General features: G+C 41.9%; 1 protein-coding gene across 1 annotated transcript in view; it reads left to right on the top strand.

Annotated features, from left to right (window-relative positions):
* The first annotated feature begins 8,922 nt into the window (after positions 1-8,922).
* Positions 8,923-24,376, top strand: part of LOC129695610 (glyoxylate reductase/hydroxypyruvate reductase-like) — a 29,600-nt gene continuing 14,146 nt past the window's right edge. The window contains exons 1-3 of the mRNA XM_055632715.1: positions 8,923-9,175; positions 18,302-18,432; positions 20,631-20,702. Of these exons, the coding sequence (XP_055488690.1) occupies positions 9,000-9,175; positions 18,302-18,432; positions 20,631-20,702 (379 nt within the window). The 5' untranslated portion in view covers positions 8,923-8,999. The remainder of the gene's footprint in view (positions 9,176-18,301; positions 18,433-20,630; positions 20,703-24,376) is intronic.

Genomic DNA, 24,376 nt, shown 5'->3' with positions numbered 1-24,376 from the left:
CAAATCATTAATATACAACATGAAGAGTAGCGGACCCAACATCACCCCTGCAGAACACCGCTAGTCACTGGAAGCCAAGCACAAAAGGCTCCCTTTATTCCCACTCTTCGCCGCCTGCCTGTCAGTCAACCTTCTATCCAAGATAGATCAAGATACAAGGTACAAGATACATTTAGTTGTCACATGTACCAATTGGTCCAGTGAAATGTGTGGTTGCCATACAGCCATACGAATAATAGAGCACAGAACATGATAGTCTTTAACACAGACATCCCCACACAGTGGGATCAAAGTTTCCCACTGTGAGAGAAGGCTCCAAAATGCAGTCACCCTCCTCTGTTGTCCTCCCGTGGTCGGGGGGCTCCCGAACCCCCCGCTGTCGCCGCTATGGGTGGCCCGATGTTCAGGCCCGCTCGCCAGGGTGATGGAAGTCCGACGTTGGGACTGGAGGACATCCTCAGTGGCTTGGACATCTGAATCGGCCACCTCCTACCTGAGTCCGTGGCTCCCGAAGTCCACAGGCCACGCTGGGCGGAGATTCAACTCTGGAGGCCCTCGGCAAATGGCCCCAGGACTCTGCGATGTTGAAGTCAGCGCCGCCCGCGCTGGAAGCTTTACAAACAACAGCTCCGATGTTAAAGCAGCAGGCCCAACACTCCGGAGCTTCAATGGCAATCCAGGTAAGCAATTGCCCGCTCCGCGATGTATCCAGCGCTGTGCCGCCGCTGTCGAAGCTCTGGGCCGGGTCCCCGGCATGAAAGGCCGCTCCAATCCAGCTGGTAGGCCGCGAGGAGGGGGGTGCTATCCTGTTTTATATTATTAGCTAGCTTACCTGCATATTTCATCTTTTCTCCCCTTATTGTTTTTTTAGTTACCTTTTGTTGGTTTTTAAAAGTTTCCCAATCCTTTAGCTTCCCACTGATCTGCACAATATTATATGCCTTCTCATTTAGATTTATGCTATCTTTGACTTCCTTTGTCAACCCACCCATTCGAATCTTCCTCTTTGGGATGAAAAGATCCTGTGTCTTCTGAATTTCTCCCAGAAACTCCTGCCATTGCTGCTCCACTATCCTTTCCAAAGTAAAGTATACTCATCTGGAACCATGCATACACTTTTTTTCTCACAATCATTCTCTGGTGCTTTTCTCAGGGGACAAATATGTACTCACCCCTGAATAGAGAAGTTAGTTTTAGAGATAGGATCAAGCCTTTAGTTTATTAGTTCTTGAGTGATGTGGACATTTTACTGCATAACTACATAATAGCTACAGCTAAATTATGATCATTGGAAATTCTGAAAAACGGCAAACATATTGAAATACTTGACTCAACTGTGAAAATGTAAATGTCATATTAATATTTATTTCTAGTGAAAATAATATATATCTGTTAACTTTAACATATAATGAATGATTTTCAGGGAGTTGCACAGTATGACTAAATGAATATGACAATTCCATTCACCAGTGGGATTCTGGGTTTGTCTGATACATAAAACTCTCATATAAGGCTAGAGTAAACAACTTGCAGTCGGAGAAGGAGATCTGGAAATGTTTCTCTTTAAAGCAGGGCAACATATTATTTATTTTTCACTCATTGGCCTGCTGCTTGGGAAGACCTGTGAATGTTGTTGCTTCACTGATTGATAAATTCTCATTCAGTTCTGTTAACATCCAAAACTTCCTGAAAGTTGTGACTTAAATTATTACCCTTGAGGCTCCACATATAGACAAAAGTGGCAGAAAGAGGAATAATCTTGGAACCACTAGAATTGAGGATAACTTATTTGTTCTGCAGCTTGCTACTCTATTTTCGAACCAATTAAACACCGGTAATGAAGGCAGATATAAAAAGTCACCATACCAAATTGAATTGGATAAATATGGACCCAAGATGAAGACAGACAACCAAATTATCTATTAAATGAATGTTTTTAAGAACATCCTATTGGAGGAAGGGAGAATGGAAGGCAGAGGAATTTAGGGATTGAATTTAACATCAAAGTGTCGAGATTTAGGAAGCCAAACTATGGCCTACCAACGAATGTCTGCTGAAGTGAAGATTCAATTAAAAAATATAAAATTGTAAAATCTATGGAGCAAAGGACCCTGCATCATGACTAAGAGCATAAGGGGAAGATAGCTAATATAAAGCGGTGAGAGGGAGGGATGAGACAGTGACTAGTAAATGATAGTTGGATTCAAGTGAGGTGGGCGGAGACAGTGGCTGGTGATTGATATGTGGAAATAAAATTAAAAAATCAGCCAAGCAAGGATAAAGGATAGGAAAGATCAGCCAAATGAGAAGAAACCCAGGTGGATTGTTGTGTGGGTGGTGGTCAGGTGGAATCATCTGGAGTGGAATCTAAGTGAGGTGGGGTGGAATCTAAGTGAGGTGGGGTGGAAAAGGTGAACAAAGGGATAGAGCATCTAGGAAGTTGTACAAAATTTGAGAATTCACTGTTCATACCATTGGGTTATAAACTACCCAAGTGGAATTGAGGTGTGGTTCATCTTATTTGCACCATGGCAGAGGAGAAGGCAAAGGACAAACAAACTCATGACTGTCATTGGAGTCAGCCTAGTCTATGCTTGGTCCACTGATGTAGAGGAGGCCATATTGAGAGCACCAAATGCAATAGATAAGGTTGTAGGAGGTACCCATGAATCATTGCCTCACCTGGAAAGATTTGTGTCTCAGTGTGATATGATGTCAATGGTTCCGGAGACCATGGGATAATTACATCACTCTACATCGATTTTCACCATTGCTACTCCAATTATTTTTGCCATTGAGCAAAACAGATTTTAACCACACATCTCTGAAGTGTAGAGCCAACAGATATTACAACACTCTCCTTATAAAGATGGGCAATACCTCAGAAAATTGCAGTAAGTGGAGGTTAGTTATATTTATATCAGATACGCAAATCAACCCAACCATTTTTGGCAGAGTGCATAAAATACTGGATTGAGGGTGAATACCAGTTATCTTCATTTGGTTGGATAAAATGTTGTAAAGACAGCATATTTACTTATCGTAATATGTGGTTTATAGGGATTTTTTTTAATTATGATCGTCATGGATAAGATACAGTCTTTTCATTAAGGGGATGAGAGTCTAAAACAGGAGGGTATAGATTTAAGATATGAGGGGAAAAGATTTAAAGGGGATCTAAGGCGCAGAATTTTAATGAAGAAGGTGATGAGAACACTGCTAAGGAAACCTAGATGGTGTAGTGCCAGTAATATGTTTGTGGCTGCAGGAGTCAGTACTTTAGAAGCTATCCTAAGACATCACATGTATAAATTTATTTGCAGGATAAATGACTCTAATAATGTGCTTATTGTGGCCTTGTCAAACATAAGGTTTAGCACTACACGCTACGAATCCCAGCTGTGGAGACACTGGTATTGTTGCCTCGTTGTAGGACATTGATCATTCTTTTAATCTGGATTTTTAACTTATGTATTGTGCTTTTTTTTAATATAATTTATGATGCTTTTATAAGTGATTTACCAAGATTTTATATGTACTTTATGATATGCAATGCATTTTTTAAATGTAATGTTGCCCCTTGTCTGGACCTCGAGTCTGTAATAAAGTTGATTATTATTATTATATGGAATGTGCTAACAAAAGAACTAGTGGAAGCAGGTACAATGACAATGTTAAAAATAATTTGGACAGGTACTTGGATAGGAAGGTTTTAGAGGGATATAGAAACATAGAAAATAGGTGCAGGAGTAGGCCATTCGGCCCTTTGAGCCTGCACCGCCATTCAATATGATCATGGCTGATCATCCAACTCAGTCTCCTGTACCTGCCTTCTCTCCATCCCCCCTGATCCCTTTAGCCACAGGGGCCACATCTAACTCCCTCTTAAATATAGCCAATGAACTGGCCTCAACTACCTTCTGTAAGTCAATATAGCAAACAGGATTAACATATATAGGCACCTATTTGGCATGGATGCGTCGGGCAAAAAAGGCTGGTTTCATGCTATATAATCCTATAAAAAGAGACCATTCAGCCCATTTTACATGGCTACTAGAAGAAAAATCTCAATAATCTCATTCCTCCTTTTTTTTAATCTCCTTGCAATTTATTTTCTCTCACACCCCCATCAACCCCCTTTTGATTTGTTTGGCACCTGCCTTTACTTAGGGGTAGCTTAATCTACCAGCACATGTTCAGGATATGAGAAGAAACTGGAAAGCAATAATCCTTTAGCAGAGTTTGTAAATACCCAGAACACCAACAGTAATAATATTATTTTGCAAGTGATTTTATTTGTTGTTTTTTTCTACTTGGCTCAAAGGTAGACTATTCAATCAATCTGTGACAAATATGCAGAAACCGAGTCACCTATTTATGTTCTCCAGAGATGCTGCCTGACCTGTTCAGTTGCTCCAGCACTCAGTGTCTTTTTTTGTGACAAATATATTGTTTGTTTCTTCAAGTTGTCCTGGTTTTCAAGTTGAAGAGAGGCAACCAAATGGGGAAATATTAGATGGAGTTCTGAGCTGAAATGGCGATGATTCTTTCATTCAGTGTGGCCAGGAAGTAAACTTTTGAACACAAAAGGTCCTTTTGATTTCAATGTCAAATATGATGTGGGAGCTCCCAGAAGATTCATCGCTGCTGAGTGTTTCAGTGCCATTTCCTGACTATGAGTGTAATATTTAGAAGAGGAATTAACCTTGGAAATCTTGCTGCACTTGTAACAATGAAAATAGAGTGGCCTGATAACTCAAGCAGCTAAGTTCTTGACTCACAACTAAATGGTTGTCAGATCAATTTGTGTGGTGTGCTGTCATTCACACTCATCTGCTTCAAAGTCATCAAATTGTTGGCTTGAATCCAGGGCAGCTGTCAAATGTTTTATATGAGGTGATGAAGAAAGGGATATTGTATAGTTTCTTACAGTTAAATTGCACCTTCAGCAAGTTGGTCTTAAGGTGAGGTATTTAAACATTCTTACAGGCCAAAGTTAGGAACACAGTGGCACAGCTGCTGGAGCTACTGCCTCCCAGTGCCAGACACACACGTTTGATTCAGACCTTGGGTGTGGTGTGTGTGAGGTTTGCATGCTCTCCCGTTTGACACACATTCCAAAGACGTACAGATTTGTAGGTTAACTGTCCTCCGTAAATTGCCCCTAGTGTGTTGAGAGGAGTGCATGTGAAAGAGGGATATCGTAGAATTAGTATGAATGGATCAATGGTTGGCATGCTTGATGAGCCGAATGGCCTGTTTCCATACTATATCCCTAAACTAAACTAGTCACAGAGGGGGGGAAAACAGCCAATAAAAGAACCATTTTATTAAATCTGCGGGAGTAGGCCATGTAATGGCAGATTTTTATATATTTCAAGAGATTACTCCCTCTAGCCACTAAAGAGACTACATGGTTTTAGGAGAATGTTGTAATATACATGTGAGCTCTCCGTGAGACCTTCAGAGATTCTTTACAGAGAAATCTTCATAACACAGTCTATTGATTAATAGTTTCTTTATTGTTGAAAAAGATATACATCCGATCTTCTCCTCTGACTCGTACACTTTAATTTTGTTCAAACTACAGCACATCGCTTTTAAACGTTGGAAAACTCCCCGTGTCTTGGTTAAACTTCATATGGTTAAAGGGTATTCCTTCCCCATGTAACTCCGAGCTAAACTAAAAACTAAACTTCTGCGCAAGAAACCCAGCACCAAACACGCCCTTGACTACGTAATAAATCCCACCCACATAATAACGGGCAGTCTAAAATTTAAAGACAAATGCCATAATTAATGACACACAAAAGAAGCCAAATGGCCACTACAGGCCATTCGGCCCTATGAGCCAGCACCGCCATTCAATGTGATCATGGCTGATCATCCACAATCTGTTCCCCATTCCTGCCTTCTCCCCATATCCCCATGACCGCTATCTTTAAGAGCCCTATCAAGCTCTCTCTTGAAAGTATCCAGAGAACCGGCCTCCACCGCCCTCTGAGGCAGAAAATTCCACAGACTTCAACTCTCTGTGTGGAAAAGGTGTTTCCTCATCTCTGTTCTAAATGCCTTACCCCTTATTCTTAAACTGTGGACCCTGGTTCTGAACTCCCCCAACATCAGGAACATGTTTCCTGCCTCTAGCGTGTCCAAACCCTTAATAATCTTATATGTTTCAATAAGATCCTCTCTCATCCTTCTAAATTCCAGAGTGTACAAGCCCAACCGCTCCATTCTCTCAGCATGACAGTCCCGCCATCAAAGTATAATTGTGTAATGCAGCCAAAATGTTACAGGGCAGAATACCAACATTCTATTGACAATAAAGTTATTGATTAATCAAGGTTAAATTTGGGCAGGTTGTGTGTTTGCATAACCCCAGACCAATGTTGAGAAACAGCAGGACATTACTATGTAACGTAGGTAAGTGCAAGCTAAGTGCACAATTTAATCTGTGCCCTCTTTCTCAATCAAACGTTGAATTTATCTTATCGATTACCACTTTGTTTTATTATCTCAGTATAATATGTCATAAAGTAGAAATGGAATGAAGGGAGTAAATGCAAACTACCAAAATAGTAGATTTGAGCACATCCTTGGACCTTTTTTAGTATGGTTTCCTAATCTCCCACAACAGTGGTTGGAATAGAGTGTCAATCGCAGGAGTCTATTGTTGGGATATGAATAACATTGGCCATTTGAGAGTGACTGGAGCCTCAGTGCTGGGTGAAGATACTGACATTGTTTCATTTAGCCATCCAGTGAATTTGGAAGGATTTGTGACAGCAGAATTGGTGGTATTTTTCCAGTACCTCGAGATGCCTACTGTGGATAGTCCAGGTCTACAAAACATACAGGAGTACAGGAATAACCATTGTCTAGTTTTATGCAGGGTCTCGGGTACTGATCTTCAAATATCCTTTTGCTCAATAGACCGTTATCATCACAAGCACCTGACAGGGGTCAATTTCATCATCGAGGGATAACTCAAGAGATGTGGGAAGTGGTTCACATTTTCCAGCATCTCTCTATAAACCTTCATTGTTGGAGGTGTGGGAAGAGCAAGTTGGGAGAGGACTACCCTCTCATTTGCTTTGATGCATAGTTGCCCCAGAGTTCATCGTGCAAGCAAGCACAGATGCTTTGGTTGCATTCCGCTGCTCGGCTACTGAGATTTGGTGACCTTTATTCTGAAGTTAAGTCACCAAAGAGGTATACAGTGTGGAAACAGGCCCTTGGGCCCAACTTGCCAATGGCGACTAACATGACCCACCTACACTAGCCCCACCTGCCAGCATTTGGTCCATATCCCTCTAAACCTTCCTATCCATGTACCTGTTTGAATGCTTCTTAAATGTTGCAATAGTACCTGCCTCAACTACTTCCTCCAGCAGCTCATTCTATACACCCACCATCCTTTGTGTAAAAAAGTTACCCCTCAGGTTGCTATTAAATCTTTCCCCCCTCACCTTAAACCTATGTCCATTTAGCAGTTTTCCATCAGTTCTGAAGATTAACTCCATTCCTGCAGGAAATCTGTCAGAGAAGAGGTGTAACATTGTAACAAGAAAAAATGAATTCAGTATTGGACCAGTGTTTGCTTTCACTGAGATTGGTTCTGTCATTTCCCCCATTAGATAGTCTCATACCTTGCACATTATTTTGGAATAAATGGAAGATAGAGGCAAAGTATGTGGACAACTGAATTTGAGAGGGATGTCCCTCAGTTCTTCCCAACTGATGAAGTCAAAGGCTTTTGGAAGTCACATTTAGTGTTTTGTTTATTTCATCTTGCCACCAGACAGTGACAGAGGTTTTCAACAGAAAACTGAGAAGTGAGTGAATAAATCTCTCTTCCCAAGGTTGGAGAACTCCAGAAATAATAAATTCCTTGTGGAAAGAATGAATGAATGAATAAGTTTATTGGTCAAGTATGTACACATACAAGGAATTTGCCTTGGTGCTCCGCTCGCAAGTAACAACACGACATACAGTAAACCATTAAGAATAAAACATAAAACATTAAAACATTAAGAATAAAACATTATAGTTTAAACATGTGAATGAAATAAAATACAAGAGCAAAAGGAGGCTACAGACTTTTGGTTATTGAGTAGAGCTACTGCTCGTGGAAAAAAAAGCTGTTTTTATGTCTGGCTCTGGCAGCTTTGACAGTCCAGAATCGCCTTCCAGAGGGAAATGGTTCAAAGAGTTTGTGGCCAGGGTGCGAGGGGTCAGAGATGATCTTACCCGCTCGCTTCCTGGCCCTTGCAGTGTACAGTTCGTCAATGGTGGGGAAGGACTTGATTAGTCCTGAAGTAAATACCTGTCAGTACTCTCTCCTGAATGTGCCCAATACTGATCAGCAATCATTCAATGCAATTACAATGACAAGTGCAGAGCGACGGGGAGTTCCATTGAAAGGGTGGGGTTAGAAAAGGTGTTTGTTTTAAATTTGGACGGGTGATCCGTTGAAGGTGGAAGCTATTGGAATGGAGAGTGGAGATCATTTCATAATTGCTGCGGGATTGGGGGGAGAGGGAATGAGAGTAGGTTTGTGGGGAAAAGATACAGTTGAAGTTGAGAGGCCTGCCAGCCATGACCATTTTTGTTCCTGTAAAGGTGACATATAAGGGATGACTGTTACAGCAAAAGGCCAGTTTCATTGCAGAAATGTTTCCCCCTCAAATTTTATAAGCTTTTAGTACGGGATTTATTTTTCGCTCTCTACACAGTTAACGCCGAAAGGCGGGTGTTATCTTGGGCGAATCGGGAAGAGAGGAATGGCCAAATGCTTCTGTTTGACCAGAGTCCTTTCCAAATCGATTACAAAGTTAGCCCGTGTCCCGTGACGGCGCCGGCTCCGTCAAATATTGGTCACTTTGCGCGACTCCCCTTGTTGGAATGAACTCAGAAATCCCCTGGGAGGGCAGGAGGGCAGCTCTGTGATCTTTGGGCAGAAGAGCAACTATCAAACGTCCGTGTTTGCATAGGTGATGCAAGTTGGCGGGATGTGGTTGAGGAACAGTGCGAGGGGCATTGGGTGCTGTTGGGTGCCGGAGCTGAGCCGGGCTGTGAGCAGTGACATGCAGAGCAAGCAGCAGCCGCGCCGGGTCTATGTGACACGCCGGGTCCCACAGAAGGGGCTACAGGTGCTCCGAGACTCGGGCATGTAAGTGGCAAAACGTGGACTAAGAGACAGCTGACGGTGCAATGTGTCTATATTCCAGCTGCAATCGCGCTGAATCACGACAGAATAAGAGGAGCAAAACCACAATTTTGTAAATTTCATTTGTCGAAATAATTATTCTGCCTCCTGTAATCGTCCAGAGACCGTGAATATGGGACTTGTAGTTCAAAATATACTTTGCATTGGAAGTATTTGATCAGTCGGATAATGCATGGCGATCAGCTAAACAAATTGGGCGAAAATAAGAAGAGAAGCATATCTCGTTGTTAAACTCTTCACATTTGAACGATGTTCTGTATTTCAACCCATTGCAGAAAATCCGTTCGTTTTCTGTACTTTTGTTTTCGTTAAATTATTTAGTCCCCCCTTCTGTGAGAAAAATCAATACATTCAGCAGTGAGAGAAAATCATAAATCTTTTCGAGACTGTATATATAGTGCAAGCCGATTTCCAGCGATGATCTTATTCTACCTGTAGATGGTTTTGGGAATGAGGAAAGAGTTTTTAGTTACTTTGTCGGCCCTCTTTTGAATCATTCTGCCCAATTGGTTTAGCATTCACTATTTCGCAAAGATGATCGGGCAAAATATCTCCTTCAATGTGTATTTATATCATGTGTCTGATCAAGTAATTTTCGATTTTCATCACAATTGCTTTGTGAAGATGTTCAAGGGAAACGTAGAGTAATATTGAACTATACAACGAACCTGTAATTATTTATTTGAATTGTAATTTAAAAATAATATAATGGAGAATCAATCCGTGTTCCAAAATGTTCAATACCAACTATTGAATGCTGTCCAGAATTCCGATTGATATGCAAAGGTACTATGTGGAGCAAAAATGAAACAAAAGTGTTGGTGTAACTCAGGGAGTCAAGAGGTTCTCTGAAAGATGTGGATAGGTTACATTTTGGGACGGGACCCTTCCTCAGACTGTTTGAAGTAGCGGAGAAAACTGGAGGAGAGGTGAGGGCGGGACAGAGCCTGGCGAGTGATAAGTGGAGACAAATAAAGGGGCTGTCCCACTGCGGCGACCTAATCCGCGAGTTCAGACGAGTTTGCCCTCGGCTCATACTCGCAGCATGGTTGACATGAGGTCCTAGGAGGTCTTTGTAACTCTCGATGCTCGAGAGTAGTCCCCGCGTACTCAATGCCTCAGCTAGGTCACGGCATATTTTTCAATAAGTTGGAAAATGCCCGCGAGTAAAAAAAGGTCACCATGGAAAAATCCTATACTTTTTTTACTCCTAGGTTTAGTCAAAGTAGGGCGTAGAAGGTTGGCATGTTATTCGTAGGTAATCGAGGGTAGTTGAAGGTAGTCGTAGATAGTCTTCATGATAGTCGAAGGGAGGTCTTGTATCTGGTAGGCGGCGCGACTCTGGTCAGCAGCGGCCTCTGCAGCCCGTCCGCGTTTTTATTATTTTCTGTCTATGTTTCTATGGAGTTTTTCTTATTTTATGTTGCGGTGTGTGTGTGGGGGTGGGGTGGGAGGGAGGGGGAAACTTTTAAATCTCTCCCTGCACGGGAGACCCGACCTTTTCTTGCCGGGTCTCCGTTATCGTTGGGGCTGCAATGAGGTGCGGCCTCCAACAGAAGAAGCCGGGGACTCTGGTGCCGACGACTCACCGCCACCGTCGCGGGGCTGGCCGAGTCCGGAGCGGGTGGAGCGGTGGTGGAGCGCTGCTGCTGCTGCTGCTGCGGCCCGACCTCCGGAGATTAGGAGGCTGCTACTGCGGGTCTGCGGACGTCGGCACCGGGAGCCCGCGGATCCCTGGAGGGAGACCGCCTTTCTGGGCTCCTGCAATGGCGACTTCTCCCGCCCGAGTTGCGGGGTCGAAGAGCTCCTGGAGCGGGGCCTAACAGCACTGCCCCGCGCGGCTTGGAATGGCCGCGGGACTTTGCGAGCGCACGCCGGGGGCTCTAACACCAAGACCCGGTGTGCGATCTTGCACCACCCGGCGTGGCTTTAATGGCCGCGGGACAATCGCCATCGCCAGCCGGGGGCTATGACTTTGACTCTGACATCGGGGGGGGGGGGGGGGGAGTGCAGTGGAAAGATAAGTTTTTTTGGGCCTCCACTCACAGCTATGTGATGGATGTTTATGTTAAATGTAAATTATGTTGTGTCTGGGGACTATTTGTCTGTAATGTATGGCTGCAGAAACGGCATTTCGTTTGGACCTCTAGGGGTCCAAATGACAATTAAATTGACTATTGACTATTGATTGACTATTGAGGTCGAAGGGAGGTCGAAGGGGATCGAAGGAGGTCGTCTTCACTCTCCACTATTCGGTGTCCAATTTTCCCGAAGCTAACGAAAGCTAGTTGAAGCTAGTCATCAACATAGTCGAAGGAGGTCGAAGGAGGTCTTCAACATGACATTTTTTCAAACTCTCCTAAACTCGTCTAAACTAGCCAATTAGGTCGCCGCAGTGGGACAGCCCCTAGAGTGGGCGTTTGGATTGGCAGATGATTGGACAAAAGGCTGGAGATGAAAAGACAAAAAAAATGAGATAAGGATTTAAAAAAAAGGCATGAGATGTGAAGCCAGAGGAACCAATATATGAGGAAGGAGATAGGATTAGGGGTAAAGGAGAAACAGGTGCACATCCAGGTGGGGCACAGGGAAAAGAGGAGGGAAAAGGGTGAGAATTGGAGGGCTTTGTTTAACTTAAATTGGACAATTCGATATTCATACTAACATAGAAATATAGAAAATAGGTGCAGGAGTAGGCCAATCGGCCCTTCGAGCCTGCACCGCCATGCAATATGATCATGGCTGATCATCCAACTCAGTATCCTGTACCTGCCTTCTCTCCATACCCCCTGATCCCTTTAGCCACAAGGCCCAACTACTTTCTGTGGCAGAGAATTCCAGAGATTCACCACTCTCTGTGAAAAATGTTTTCCTCATCTTGGTCCTAAAATATTTCCCCCTTATCTTTAAACTGTGACCCCTTGTTCTGGACTTCCTCAACATCGGGAACAATCTTCCTGCATCTAGCCTGTCAAACCCCTTAAGAATTTTGTAAGTTTCTATAAGATCCCCCCTCACTGTTGGGTTTTCAGCTACCCAAGTGGTGCTATTCCTCTGGTTTGCGTATGGTCTCAATCTAGCAATGGAGGAGGCCCAAGCCAGAAAGGTCTATGGGAATAGGAAGGGGAGTTAAAATGGTTAGCAAACAGGATATCCAGCTGGCCTTGGCGGACTGAGCGCAAGTGTTTGGCAAAACAATGTCTACTCTATCATTGGACTCGCCAATGTAAAGGAAGCCGTATCGGGAGCACCGAATGCAGTAGATGAGGTTAGAGGAAGTTCATGTGAACCTCTGTCTCACGTGGGAGGACTGCTGGGGTTCCTGGAGAGCGGCACGGTGTTGCTGCCTTACAGCGCCAGAGACAGGGTTCAATCTTGACTATGGGTGCTGTCTGAACAGGGTTTCTACATTCTCCCTGTGACCTCGTGGGTTTTCTCCAGGTGCTCTGCTTTTTCCCCCCACGTTCCAAAGATGTGCTGGTTTGTAGGTTAATTGGCATCTGTAAATTGTCCCTAGTGTGTCGGATAAAACTAGTCTATGGGTGATCACAGGTAACGTGGATACGGTGGACCCGTTTCCACACTGTATCTCTAAACGGTTAGTGTAAATAAATAGATATAAGGGAGGAAGTAGAGGGACAGGTATTACATCTCCAGTGGTTGCAAGGGGAAAGTATCCAGGGAGGGGGTGATTTGGGTGGGAAGTTATGTGTGAAAGAAGAAGTTGTGGAGGAAGCCTATACTTCTGCACCACGTCCCAGCGTCTGCAGTTCTCATGCATCCAAGTAAGTTAGTGGTTACTTTCAAAAGTCTCCTTATTGTATGAAGAGCGATAGATTGAAGAAGAAAAAGAGTGGGGTGAGTAGCTTGTTCTTAGTGGATTAGATAGAAAACAATATGTGTGATTTTGAACACAGCTGAGAGAGCATGTGATCAGGTATGTTTGGAGATGTATTCAGACTTTGTTCACTTTAGTAAATAATTCCCACAAAACAGTCACCCACAACAGATTAAAAATCTGTCCACGATAAGAGAGGCAAGATCCCGAAATAATTTAGCTGAAGGTCTTCACAAAATCCTTCATACTGTGCAAATGAATTTTAATGCAAACCATTCCCTTTTTGTTATCTCTGAACTCTTATCCTGCCTTTGAAGAGCAGCTGTGTACAGATTTTGAATCCCCCACCACGATATAAGCTGACAATGTAATCACAAATCTTAGTCTCTCGTCAGTTTAAATAGTACCACTGCAGAAAGTTATGGGAAACAATTGCATAGCCTTCACTATTCAAAATCTCAGTGGATCTGTTCCAAAATTTGATACAGTGTCAGATAGTCCCTTTGAAAAGATCTTTCATTCCCCATATACCATTATACGTTTTTACATACTTGTGCGGGCTATTTAAATCAGTCTTGTCCATCTTATGGCTGTCACACTTTGATCATTTGCCATAAGAGATAAAGGTAAACTTAATTACCAATTCACTCACAACCCATTCTCTGTGTCGTTATTGAAAAATAACTGGTGGACTCTATGAGTTATGAGCCAAAGCAGCACTGATGTGGAATTTAGTAAATAGCATTACACAATACGTGAAGATGGGAGCTACAAACTCTTCCGCAGATGGGGCTAATGGGACTGAAAATGTGGACGAGTGAATAGTTTGAGAAGTCGTCCACTTCTTCCGCCACACAGAGGCCCAGAAAAAGTGGCAGAAGGAGTGGACGACCTCACAAATTATTCACACACCATGTTCATGGTCACCATCTGCCCCATCTGTGGACGAGTCTGCAGTTCCCATCTTCACCTCATTAGCCACTTAAGAACTCACAAAACCAGAGTGGAAGTAAGTCATCCTAAATCCTGAATGAGTGCCTAAGAAGCAGATGGTGAGTCACTACATCTCAGAGACTGTACATACTGTTGCCATGATGCATTAGTATAGTCAAGGTATACTATAGGAGGAAGGAACTGCAGATGTTGGATTACACCAAAGTTTAGACACAAAATGCAGGAGCGGGACAGGCAGCTGGAGAGAAGGAATGGGTGATGTTTCGGGTCGAGACTCTTCTTTAGATGAGGGAATGTGCATAGTTTATCATTTGTACGGATCTTTGGTATGTCCTCACCTGAATTCTTACTTCATGGAAAGCTGAATTTCCACAAAACAGTATTACATTTGACAATTTCTTTACAAAATTGCATATTCCTACAGAGCCATATCAGATCTCAGCTATCTCCACTTAGTTCAAATGTAATGAATTATCCACATACTCGGTGTGTGGGCAAATGCAGCAGCCATTTTGCACATAGCCTATATCACAAACAGTAGTGACTATGTCACCCCTCTTACATGAGTAACGTGGACAGACTGACAGAGGTGACATTTTTTCTTGCATTCTTTTAAGGGAAAAAATAAAAATAACATTTCCCAAAAAAGCTATAAAATTTCGCATTAAACCTTGCAATTTTATTAGAGTGCTGGTGCCACCTTCAAGCAGTGCTACTAGTTTTCATAAGCAATTTCCCACTCCCATTATCATTGTTTATCAATGATACAATTTGTTTGACAGGTTTATACAATTATTTTATTTGAGTGAACTTTGATCCTTCTCTCAAAGTGGACTTTGCTGCTGTAAATCATTCCATCATTTGGAAGAGATATTAAACCTCGATAGACATAAACCATTCCATTCATCAATCATCATCCAAAGGGTTAATTTTGTTCATGAACGTACAAAATCAATGCTTGATTTCATTTAGTTCTAGCATCTGAACTTTAACCATAAAAATAAATAAGTAATTCTGTAACTATAGTTTATTTTACTAAAACCATGCAGTGACCATGGAAGCACCACATAGCTAGACCAACTGCGTATCAACTATTTCTAATAGATAGCAGGTGGTTATAGAAATATTGTATGCTCTAGTTATCAGCTTTCAAATTTTTATTTGATTCTGGAATTCATCCTTTGGATTGGAGAGTAACTAATGTGACTAATAGAAGGAAGAGAAAAAAGGGGAACCGCAGCTGCCCGAGGCTAGAATCTACAACGTGTAATAACAGAATATGTAGTAATATGGGATAACATGTAATAGCAGAACATCTTGAAACATAATATTTTGTGAATAATGAGGAGGATATAAATACGTGTGTAAGGACCCAGATTGTCTATGCTGGTCTACTACTTCTTGTAGACTTTTAAAAACTCTAATGGGACCAAATGCAGTATTTTATGTTTGACATCATCATCCCCCTTGCCATTCCTAGCCTGTAACATCAACAAGATGATGAATAGAAGGAGTGAGGAGAACACAACCCTGCCTTAAGTAACAGAGCTGCTTTAGAGATGGTTGGCAGCTTCAAGTTCCTTAGCATCCATATTACCAGCAACCAGTGGCGGACTGGCCAGGGTGTCAGCTTGCCCAATGGCAAGTGGGCCCCTGATCAAGTGGGCCCCCTATATCAAGTGGGCCCCTGATGAAGTGGGCCCCTTTGTCTCCTGGCAGCCAATATTTTTAGACCCAGTCCGCCACTGCCAGCAACCTAACACAGTCCACAGTGATGATCAAAAACCACAGCAGAGTAATTACCTTCTTGGGCGCCAGAGAAGATGCAGCATGTCCACAAGGATTCTCATGAACTTCTATCGATGCCCTATCGAAAGTATTTAGATGGGATACATCTGGCCTGGTATGACAGCTGCTCTGATCTTGACTGCCTGCACCTGCAGTGAGTGGTGAACACAATCTTTGTCATTTCCTTCAATCCAGTCCATCGTCATGGTATGCTACTTCGAGATGGCGAAGTATTGTCAAGGATGCCTGGCATCCTGGCCATTCCCTTTTCTCTCTTTTACCTTCTGGGAGGGGTGGGAGATTGCAACCTTCACGTGGTCCGCCCTGTTTCGACAAATGCAATCAACCTGTCGTGCAAAATCAAATAAGATCAAATAGAACACGTTGTCCTACAACTTTAGGCTGTGCACACCATACGCAAGAAGAAGAAGACCTTCTGGGAGAGGATACAGAATCTTGAAAGCGGGATATCTTGACAAGAACAATGTCTCTATTCCTGAACCAATCACTTCTTTCACATCCCCTTCCCTATGGTTCTGCCACACTCTCTTACTAACTCTACATCATTCAGTTATCGTGTTATTACACTTTAATGTTTTTTACACTATTTAATATTGCACTACAACATTTGCACCATTCTGTTGTTTGCATTGTTGCTATATTTATTGTTTTGTCTATTATTATGTATCGTGTACTCGATGAGCTTCATGCGCAGAGAGTTTCATTGCAACCTTGTGTAAATGGCAGTAAACTAATGTGAATCTGAACTCAAACACAAAAACAAAATGAGAATGGGAATTGTGATGAAGATGCAAAGAGGTTTCAAAGGATGTAGACGAGGTAAGTGAGTGGGCAACAACATTATTGATGGAGCACCATGTAAATAAATTCTGAAGTTATCCACATCGGTAGGAAAAACAGAAGTCGATGTTCAAATATCCACCTGGGAAGGATTTCGAGATTTAGTTATTCCAGACATTGTTAGGCAAAAAGAAATCAAATGGCAGCAAATGTTCAAATATCAGTCCTGGGTAGAGAAGGCTTTACGACCTCGATTTCTTATGTCTTTTCAAAAAGGATTGACAAAGTTAGGTGGTTCTTGTCAAATATTACAATGAATGTTTTGGTGGGAAAAGTAATGGCTGAAATATTAAAGCATGGACTAGCAAAAATCAGCGTAGATTTATTGGACACATTTAACGGTGTTATATCAGAGTAAAACTATTTATGTGGAATCTGTTGAGTTAAAAATGATTTTGATAAAATACCCCAAAATAAATTTGTTAGGATTGATAAACTTCATTGAGTTGAAAGCAATGATGAGTGCTTGGATAAAAATGTTATGTCTCATAGGGATCAGTATTATCATCATTGCTCTTCTGCTAAATATTAACAACTTGCATTTGGATTTACTGGACATAATTTCAAAATTTTCAGATGATACAGAACTCAGAATAAGGATAATAACATGGCAGATAAAGAAAATTAAGTACATGTTGGGAAGCTGAAATAAAAGCAGAAAATGCTACGAACACTCAGTAGGTTATGCTGGATTTATGGAATGTGAAACAGCCAACATTCCAGGTCAGATATCTTTGGTCAGAATTAACGAACAGGGATAAATGAGTGGAGCAGAAAAACCTGGATGGATTAAAATTTGCAGACTTATGGTACATGATATTAAATGTGTGAAGAGATGAATTTTCATTGGAGGGGCAACATAAACTAAATGGCTCAATTTTAAGATGGGTCCAAGTACAAATTCACAAGGATGCAGATAAATACATTTTTTTTATGTGGCAAGGTAAGTCAAGAAAACTGTTTAAAAAAATCATTGGCTCCTCACTTTATAAACAATTGTATAATACACAAAGGTAAGGAAGTTAATGCTAAATCTAGGTCTTGCTAGGAGTAATGTTCCCAATTCTGGGTATGATCCTTTAGGGAATATCTCAAGACCCTGGTGAATGTGCAGAAAGGATTTACCAGTACCAGGGATGAAATGTTTGAGTAATGTAGAAATCGTGGAGGATCTACGATACGGTACAATATGATACAATACGATACAATAGAACTTTATTTATTCCATTAAATCCAATAATCATTAAACACGAAATTACATGAAACATGAAATTACAGTGACGATTGGAAAGGATTTGTGCAAAGATTGGGGTGGGGGGGGGGGTGAGGGGGGGGGAGGGGGGGGGGGAGGGGGGGGGGGGTGGGGGGGGGGGGGGGGGGGGAGGGGGGGGGGGGGGGGGGTGAGTGAGGGGGGGGGGGTGAGGGGGGGGGGGGTGGTGGGGGGATAGAGTCAGTCTACCCTACGACAGAAGGGGGAGGAGTTTGGTTGTTTATTGAGGGAACCTTCCTTGAGGAGAGAATGTTAAGAACAATTGATAGAGTTGATAAGTTTGAACCATGAACTTCTGACACCCAAGCAAAATTGACATAGCTAATTGGTCTAAATCCTTCTTTATCTTTTGTCTCAGATGTGACATTAAGCAGTGGGATTCTGATGACCCTGTTCCTCGTTCAGAATTGCTCAAAGGAGTTACTGGAGCACACGGACTGTATTGTTTATTGACTGAGAAAATAGACAAGGAACTTTTAGATGTTGCAGGTATGAATAAGATGCTTCATGCTTGTTTAAAATTTGAAAACTTGAGCTGCCTTGAGCTATCTTTTTATTACTATACTCAACATATTTTGAGTACAAAGGTTGGGATATCATGATACATCAATACAAGTAATTGGTGAGACCACGCTTGGAGTACTGTGTGCACTCTAGTCACCCAGCTGCAGGAAGAATGTTATTACATTGGAAAGGGTGCAAGAGAAATGCATTGAGATATTATCTGGCCTAGGGGGTTTGAATTATCGGGAGTGGTTGGATAGGTAGGATTTTTTCTCCAGAGCATCGGAAGCAGAAAACTGACATTTTTTGAGAAGTACAAGTACATGATGAGCATGGATAAAGTGAACGCTCCCAGTCTTTTTCCCAGGATGGAGGATTCTAAAACTACATGGCACACAGGCTTAAGGTAGAGGGGAGATATTTAAGAAGGACCTCGGAGGTCTTTCTCTTAGGTTGTCATATCTGGAATAAGCTGCCAGAGGAAGCTGTAGAAACAGATACAATTCTGACTTTTAAAAGGCATTTGGACATATATATGGATGGGAAAGGTTTAGAAGGTGGTAGACCAAATGCAGGCAATTAACACCAGACTAGCAAGCCAACTTGGTCAACAAACTGGGCTGAAGGGCCTGTTTCAGTAAAACGTAGAGTTCTATGACTTAATGACAATTCCCATTGCTTTTTGTAAAGTTCTGTCTTATAGAAGATGAAAACTTTTTATATGAAGTTAAAGTTGACATCTATATTACTAAAAGTCTGATCTTGACCACTTCCTGGTGTTCTGTATATTGATTTTGGAAAAAACGCTGCCACTTACGCTGTGATTTTTGGCCATCTTATTCAGTCCCCCTCCGCTGTGCAGGACAAGAGGATTTTTCCCATAGATGAAAAATAAAAGAGTTATTAATGTTTAAAAAATGTTGAGATTCTCTCTCCTGAAGGCTACGCCCCTTCCGGAGAGACTATAAAATCCGGAAGTGTTGAGTGCCTCAGTCAGGCTCTGCAAGATGGGGGAGAGAGAGGGTCACGTCTCTCAGTCTGAGCTGTGAATAACATTGAACACATGTCTGCTAAACTGTGAGTGTGGTTTAACTGACCTTGAGTGCACTTAATGTGGTTTGAAAATGAAAATGTGGTTGGTTTGAAATACTGCACTACAAATGGTTGTTGCTGGTGTTTGCTTTGAAATACTGCACTGCAAATGGTTGTTGGTGGTGGTTGCTTTGAAATACTGCACTGCAAGTGGTTATTGGTGGTGGTAATGGCTTTGAAATACTGCACTGCAAATGGTTGTTGGTGGTGGTTGCTTTGAAATGGCAAATGATTAAAAGTCTAAACTTGACAACTTCCTGTTTGCACTGTATATTGATTTAAAAAAAACGCTGCCAATTACGGCTGTGATTTTTGGCCATCTTACTCAGTCCCCCTCTGCTCATCAATAAAAATAAAAGTGTTTAAAAAATGTTGAGAATCTCTCTCCTGTCAATCACGCCATGAAGGCCATGTCCCTTCCGGTGGGAGGGGGAGGGATTATAAAACCTGGAAGTGCGGGGTTTGGCTGAATCTCTGCAAGATGGGGGAGGGAGAGGCTACGAATCTGTCTGAGCTGCGAATCAACTGAACACACTGAATGTCTACTGAACTGTGAGTGTGGTGTTTATGTGGTTTTGTGTGGTTTTATGGTGGTTTCACCTTGCTTGAAATGGTATGAAACTGCACTTGAGTTTGGTTGGCTTGCACCCTGCTTGAAGTGGTATGAAACTGCACTTGAATTTGCTGGCCTTGCACCCTGCTTAAATTGGTCGAAAACTGCACTTGAATTCGGTGGCCTTGCACCCTGCTTGAAGTGGTAAGAAACTGCACTTGAATTTGGTGGCCTTGCACCCTGCTTGAAATGGTAGGAAACTGCATTTGCATTTGGTGGCCTTGCACCCAGCTTGATATGGAATTTCAAGGAATAGCCGTGAGTCAACTGCCAGCCCACCAGCCGTGAGTGAGCTGCCAGCACATCAGGCTTGAGTGACTGAGCTGCCGCCTCAAGAATCTTGTAATTGGTGGAGAGGTGGAATATTGCGTTGGGGGACCAGCCCTCCCGTGTGAACAAGGGACCCAATGGGTCCCACTTAGTCTAGTTATATATAAACATTGTTAATGCTTATATTTTAACATTGTTCCCAATAAAGGACCTAACCTGAAAGTTATCAGCACCATGTCAGTGGGGTTTGATCATCTCGTTCTAGAAGAAATTAAAAAAAAGGTAAAGCATTTTATTATAATTATTATTGATTCTGCACGAGAGTCTCCATGGAACAATGTTATTTAAATATGTGGAGACACAAGAAACTGCAGGTGCTGCTTTATAGAAAAAAAAACAAAGTTCTAGAGGAACTCAATGGGTCAGGCAACATGCCTGGAGCACATGGATATGTGACGTTTCTTATTGGGACCCTTCTTCAGACTCTGATAAGTGACATTTCGGGGTCAGAACCTCTTCAGACTGTTTAAAGAAGGGTTCTAAAATGTCACCTATCCATGTTCTCCAGAATTGCTGCCTGACCTGCTGAGTATTCCAGCACTTTATGTCTTTTTTATAAATACATTAGTGATAGGCTAAATGTTGCATTGTTTAAGAGGTGAAAGTTGTAGTTTGCAACGTTTATTGCCTGAACATTGTTTATGTGTAAGCATGGTATTGTAATCTTAAATCAGGTGACACTTTGGATTAGATCCCAGATTTTCAACTCGGGAACCATGGTTCAAATTCACCACAACCAATGAGAACAAGAACTTCCTAGCTCTCCCCTGTCGGAATCTTCTGTGAATTGAGCTTCTGGAGAGCATGGGCACAAACATGGGTTCAAAATGGGTGGTAAGGGAAACAAATTTTTTTTTTGATTTGACAGCATGTGATATTCTTCAGATCCAAGTATGATGTTAGGATGGCGTAGAAGAAGATTTTCTCTGCATCTAACTATACTGCAGTCGGAAGTTTTGATACAGTTTAGAAGAAGCTTTGCTCATATCAAATTTGTGCTGCACGTGTCCTGAGAGCAATTGCTGGGACAATGTAGCATGGTCGTTACTGTGTATCGAACATGTGATGTACTTGGAGGTGTTCATGCTCATATTGGTTGCTTGGAATTGGAAGAGATACACAAGAGATATTTGCTTCTTTAATGATAAAGCAAATAATAAGGTAACCAATTGGTGATCATCTTGAAACCTGACCACTGGGTCTGATGCAATCAATGTAAAATATTAATTTCAATAAGTTATCCAGTTGGTACATCCCCAATTTCATGTAGTTGTTACAAATAACTTTTAAAATGATTTCCTGCATCATAAGCTTTGTTATAAACTAGTAATTATTAATTACAAACCATGTTTTCCCCCATCTGCATTTTTCTCATTACTGAATATTCTTGCTTTGGTGGGAGGCTCAGATGTTTGCATCTGAGGAATGAAGGGACCCAGCATCTAGGAGACAGAAATGAGCACATGTGTGTTATTAAGAACACCAGCAAACATGGGTCATTCACCAATTATCACCACGGATTGTTTAGTGATTGTAGATTAACCATATTAGTCTGCCTTTACTATATCTATCACCACACATATTGTGCATGCTGCACATTCCATATGTAGTCCAGTCCAGATCTTCATCCCTACCCTGGACTATTAATACAGCACGTCACTGTCTCACTGTCAGACTAGATGCTGACCACGGAGACGATAGCATGTAATTTTCCCCCCGCTTGTGTTACAATAAAGTCTATGAGTTATTACTCCTGTGTATGGGTCTCATTACACAACATGGTGTCAGAAGTGGGATCCGAACCCACGCCTCCAGTCAGAGAGGACCACCCTATATATTTGTGCAACACATCATGCTGCGGCACCAGACATTCGTGCCTCTATCCTCCTCAATTTGGCTGGTACAGAAGCCATTCGACGCGCACGTTGATTCCACTACGCTCCAGCCCAGGTAAATGCCTGTAAATGATCAGGACTGGACTCCAAATGGAATGTGCAGCATGTATAATATGTGTGGTGATAGATATAATAAAGGCAGACATATGGTTAATCTACATCCTTCCTCTTAAGGAATTAACTCATAATAAAATAGATATGATAAATAGTGATCATAATGAATCATCCCCGTGCTTTCCCTATAGCTGCATTTTCTACAGTTCCCCAGGTCCACGTGAGTGTAGCATTGCTACTGTGGCCATCCTGAGTGAAGGGATCTCTCAGTAGATCTCTGAGCTAGACACTAAATGCTGGACAACTCAGCGGGACAGGCAGCAGAAGGATTGGGCGACATTTCGGGTCAAGACCCTTCTTCAGACTGACAGTCAGGGGAGAGGGAGACACAGAGATATGGAAGGGTAAGGTGTGAAAGCGACGGAACAAAGGGGACAAAGCTCAGGGAAAATGTAGAATAGATCATTGTTAACATTGTTAAGGAGAAGGTGACAATGAAGCATAGAAAGATGTAATTTAATCCGGAGGACAGGCAGACTGGTCGGAGAACAGGTTATCTGACTTAAGTGTAAACCAGCATCTGTAGTTTTAATAGAATTCACCTACGACACCTGGCGACAACCTACGACAGCACCTACGACAGCAAAAATTGTCGTCACTGTCGCCGAATAATTTTCAACATGTTTGTGAACATGTCACCCAAAAAATCGCCTAAGTGGGACAGGCCCATACTCCTTGGGAGGTGGATCTTGTAACTGCCCTAAAACTGCACCAATAGCCATTGACAGCTAGAAATTAATTGAGAATATTATGTAAATGAAAGAATCAAATATCTGCAACTTCATCCATTACTTCAGCTAAATAGATTTGTGCTCTGTCCACAGCAGACTATTAGGTCAGATGTGTTTCTCATTTCCTGACATAATTCAGGTAGTCAAGAACAAGCTGACCAGCACACAGCCAGCTCATTGTTATAATAAATGTATTCATTTTTAGCTGTCAGGATCAGTTCGTTTTCAGTGCTCAAATATAACGAAGAAAATGTGATAATTATTAAATGGAAAAGTAATTGATACTCCCTGTACAACTTTCATTTTTGAAATGTTTAAGTGCACCTAGATAGTTTTGGTTTTTTTTGGTGGCAATATAAAATACAAGATTTTTTACTATTTCTTTTGGTTGTACTTTTAATTGTTTTATATTGTCACTGTCAGCCTTGCGACCCCTTCAACTTTGAAGATGCATCTTATCAGATTTCTCCAAAAAACTGGATTCCCCTGATTGTTGTTTCCCAAACCAAATTGCAAGTTTAATTCCAAATTGTCCCAGATGACAGTAATCCTAATACCACTCATTCAAGTCAAGCTGAAGCATACATAAAGCACACACAGATTGATCCTCAGTCTGAGGAAGGGTTTCGGCCCGAAACGTTGCCTATTTCCTTTGCTCCATAGATGCTGCTGCACCCGCTGAGTTTCTCCAGCATTTTTGTGTACCTTCGATTTTCCAGCATCTGCAGTTCCTTCTTAAACATGCATAAAGCACAATTTTTTTAAATGATTCACTGTACCTTCAACAGAACGCTGCCTTTATTTCCATAAATTGGTTTTTCATTTATAAATAAACCTGGAAACTCTTCACCTGGTCTCTTTTTTCCCTTGTTCATTCACGCAGCACTCCGTCTGCACACCACACAAAATCATCCCTGTTTGTACTTTTTTCTTCAACACTAGTCCAGCTATCATTACAGTTTCAATGTGGGTGAAAATCGGAGTTATTCTGTTTGTCTCTTATTGACTCAGCTTATGGGTAAAATCCAGTCAGAGATGTATTGCAGAACGGATACCGAAACTGACTGAGGGTAAAAAGTGAAGGATGCACTACAGTGCTGATTGCTGGTGCCTGATAGCTTTCTTGACTTTACAGGAATGAAGCCAATCCCTTC

Source organism: Leucoraja erinacea, chromosome 3, assembly GCF_028641065.1.
Source record: "Leucoraja erinacea ecotype New England chromosome 3, Leri_hhj_1, whole genome shotgun sequence".
NCBI lineage: Eukaryota > Metazoa > Chordata > Chondrichthyes > Rajiformes > Rajidae > Leucoraja > Leucoraja erinaceus.
This window is presented reverse-complemented; position numbering and strand designations above follow the sequence as displayed.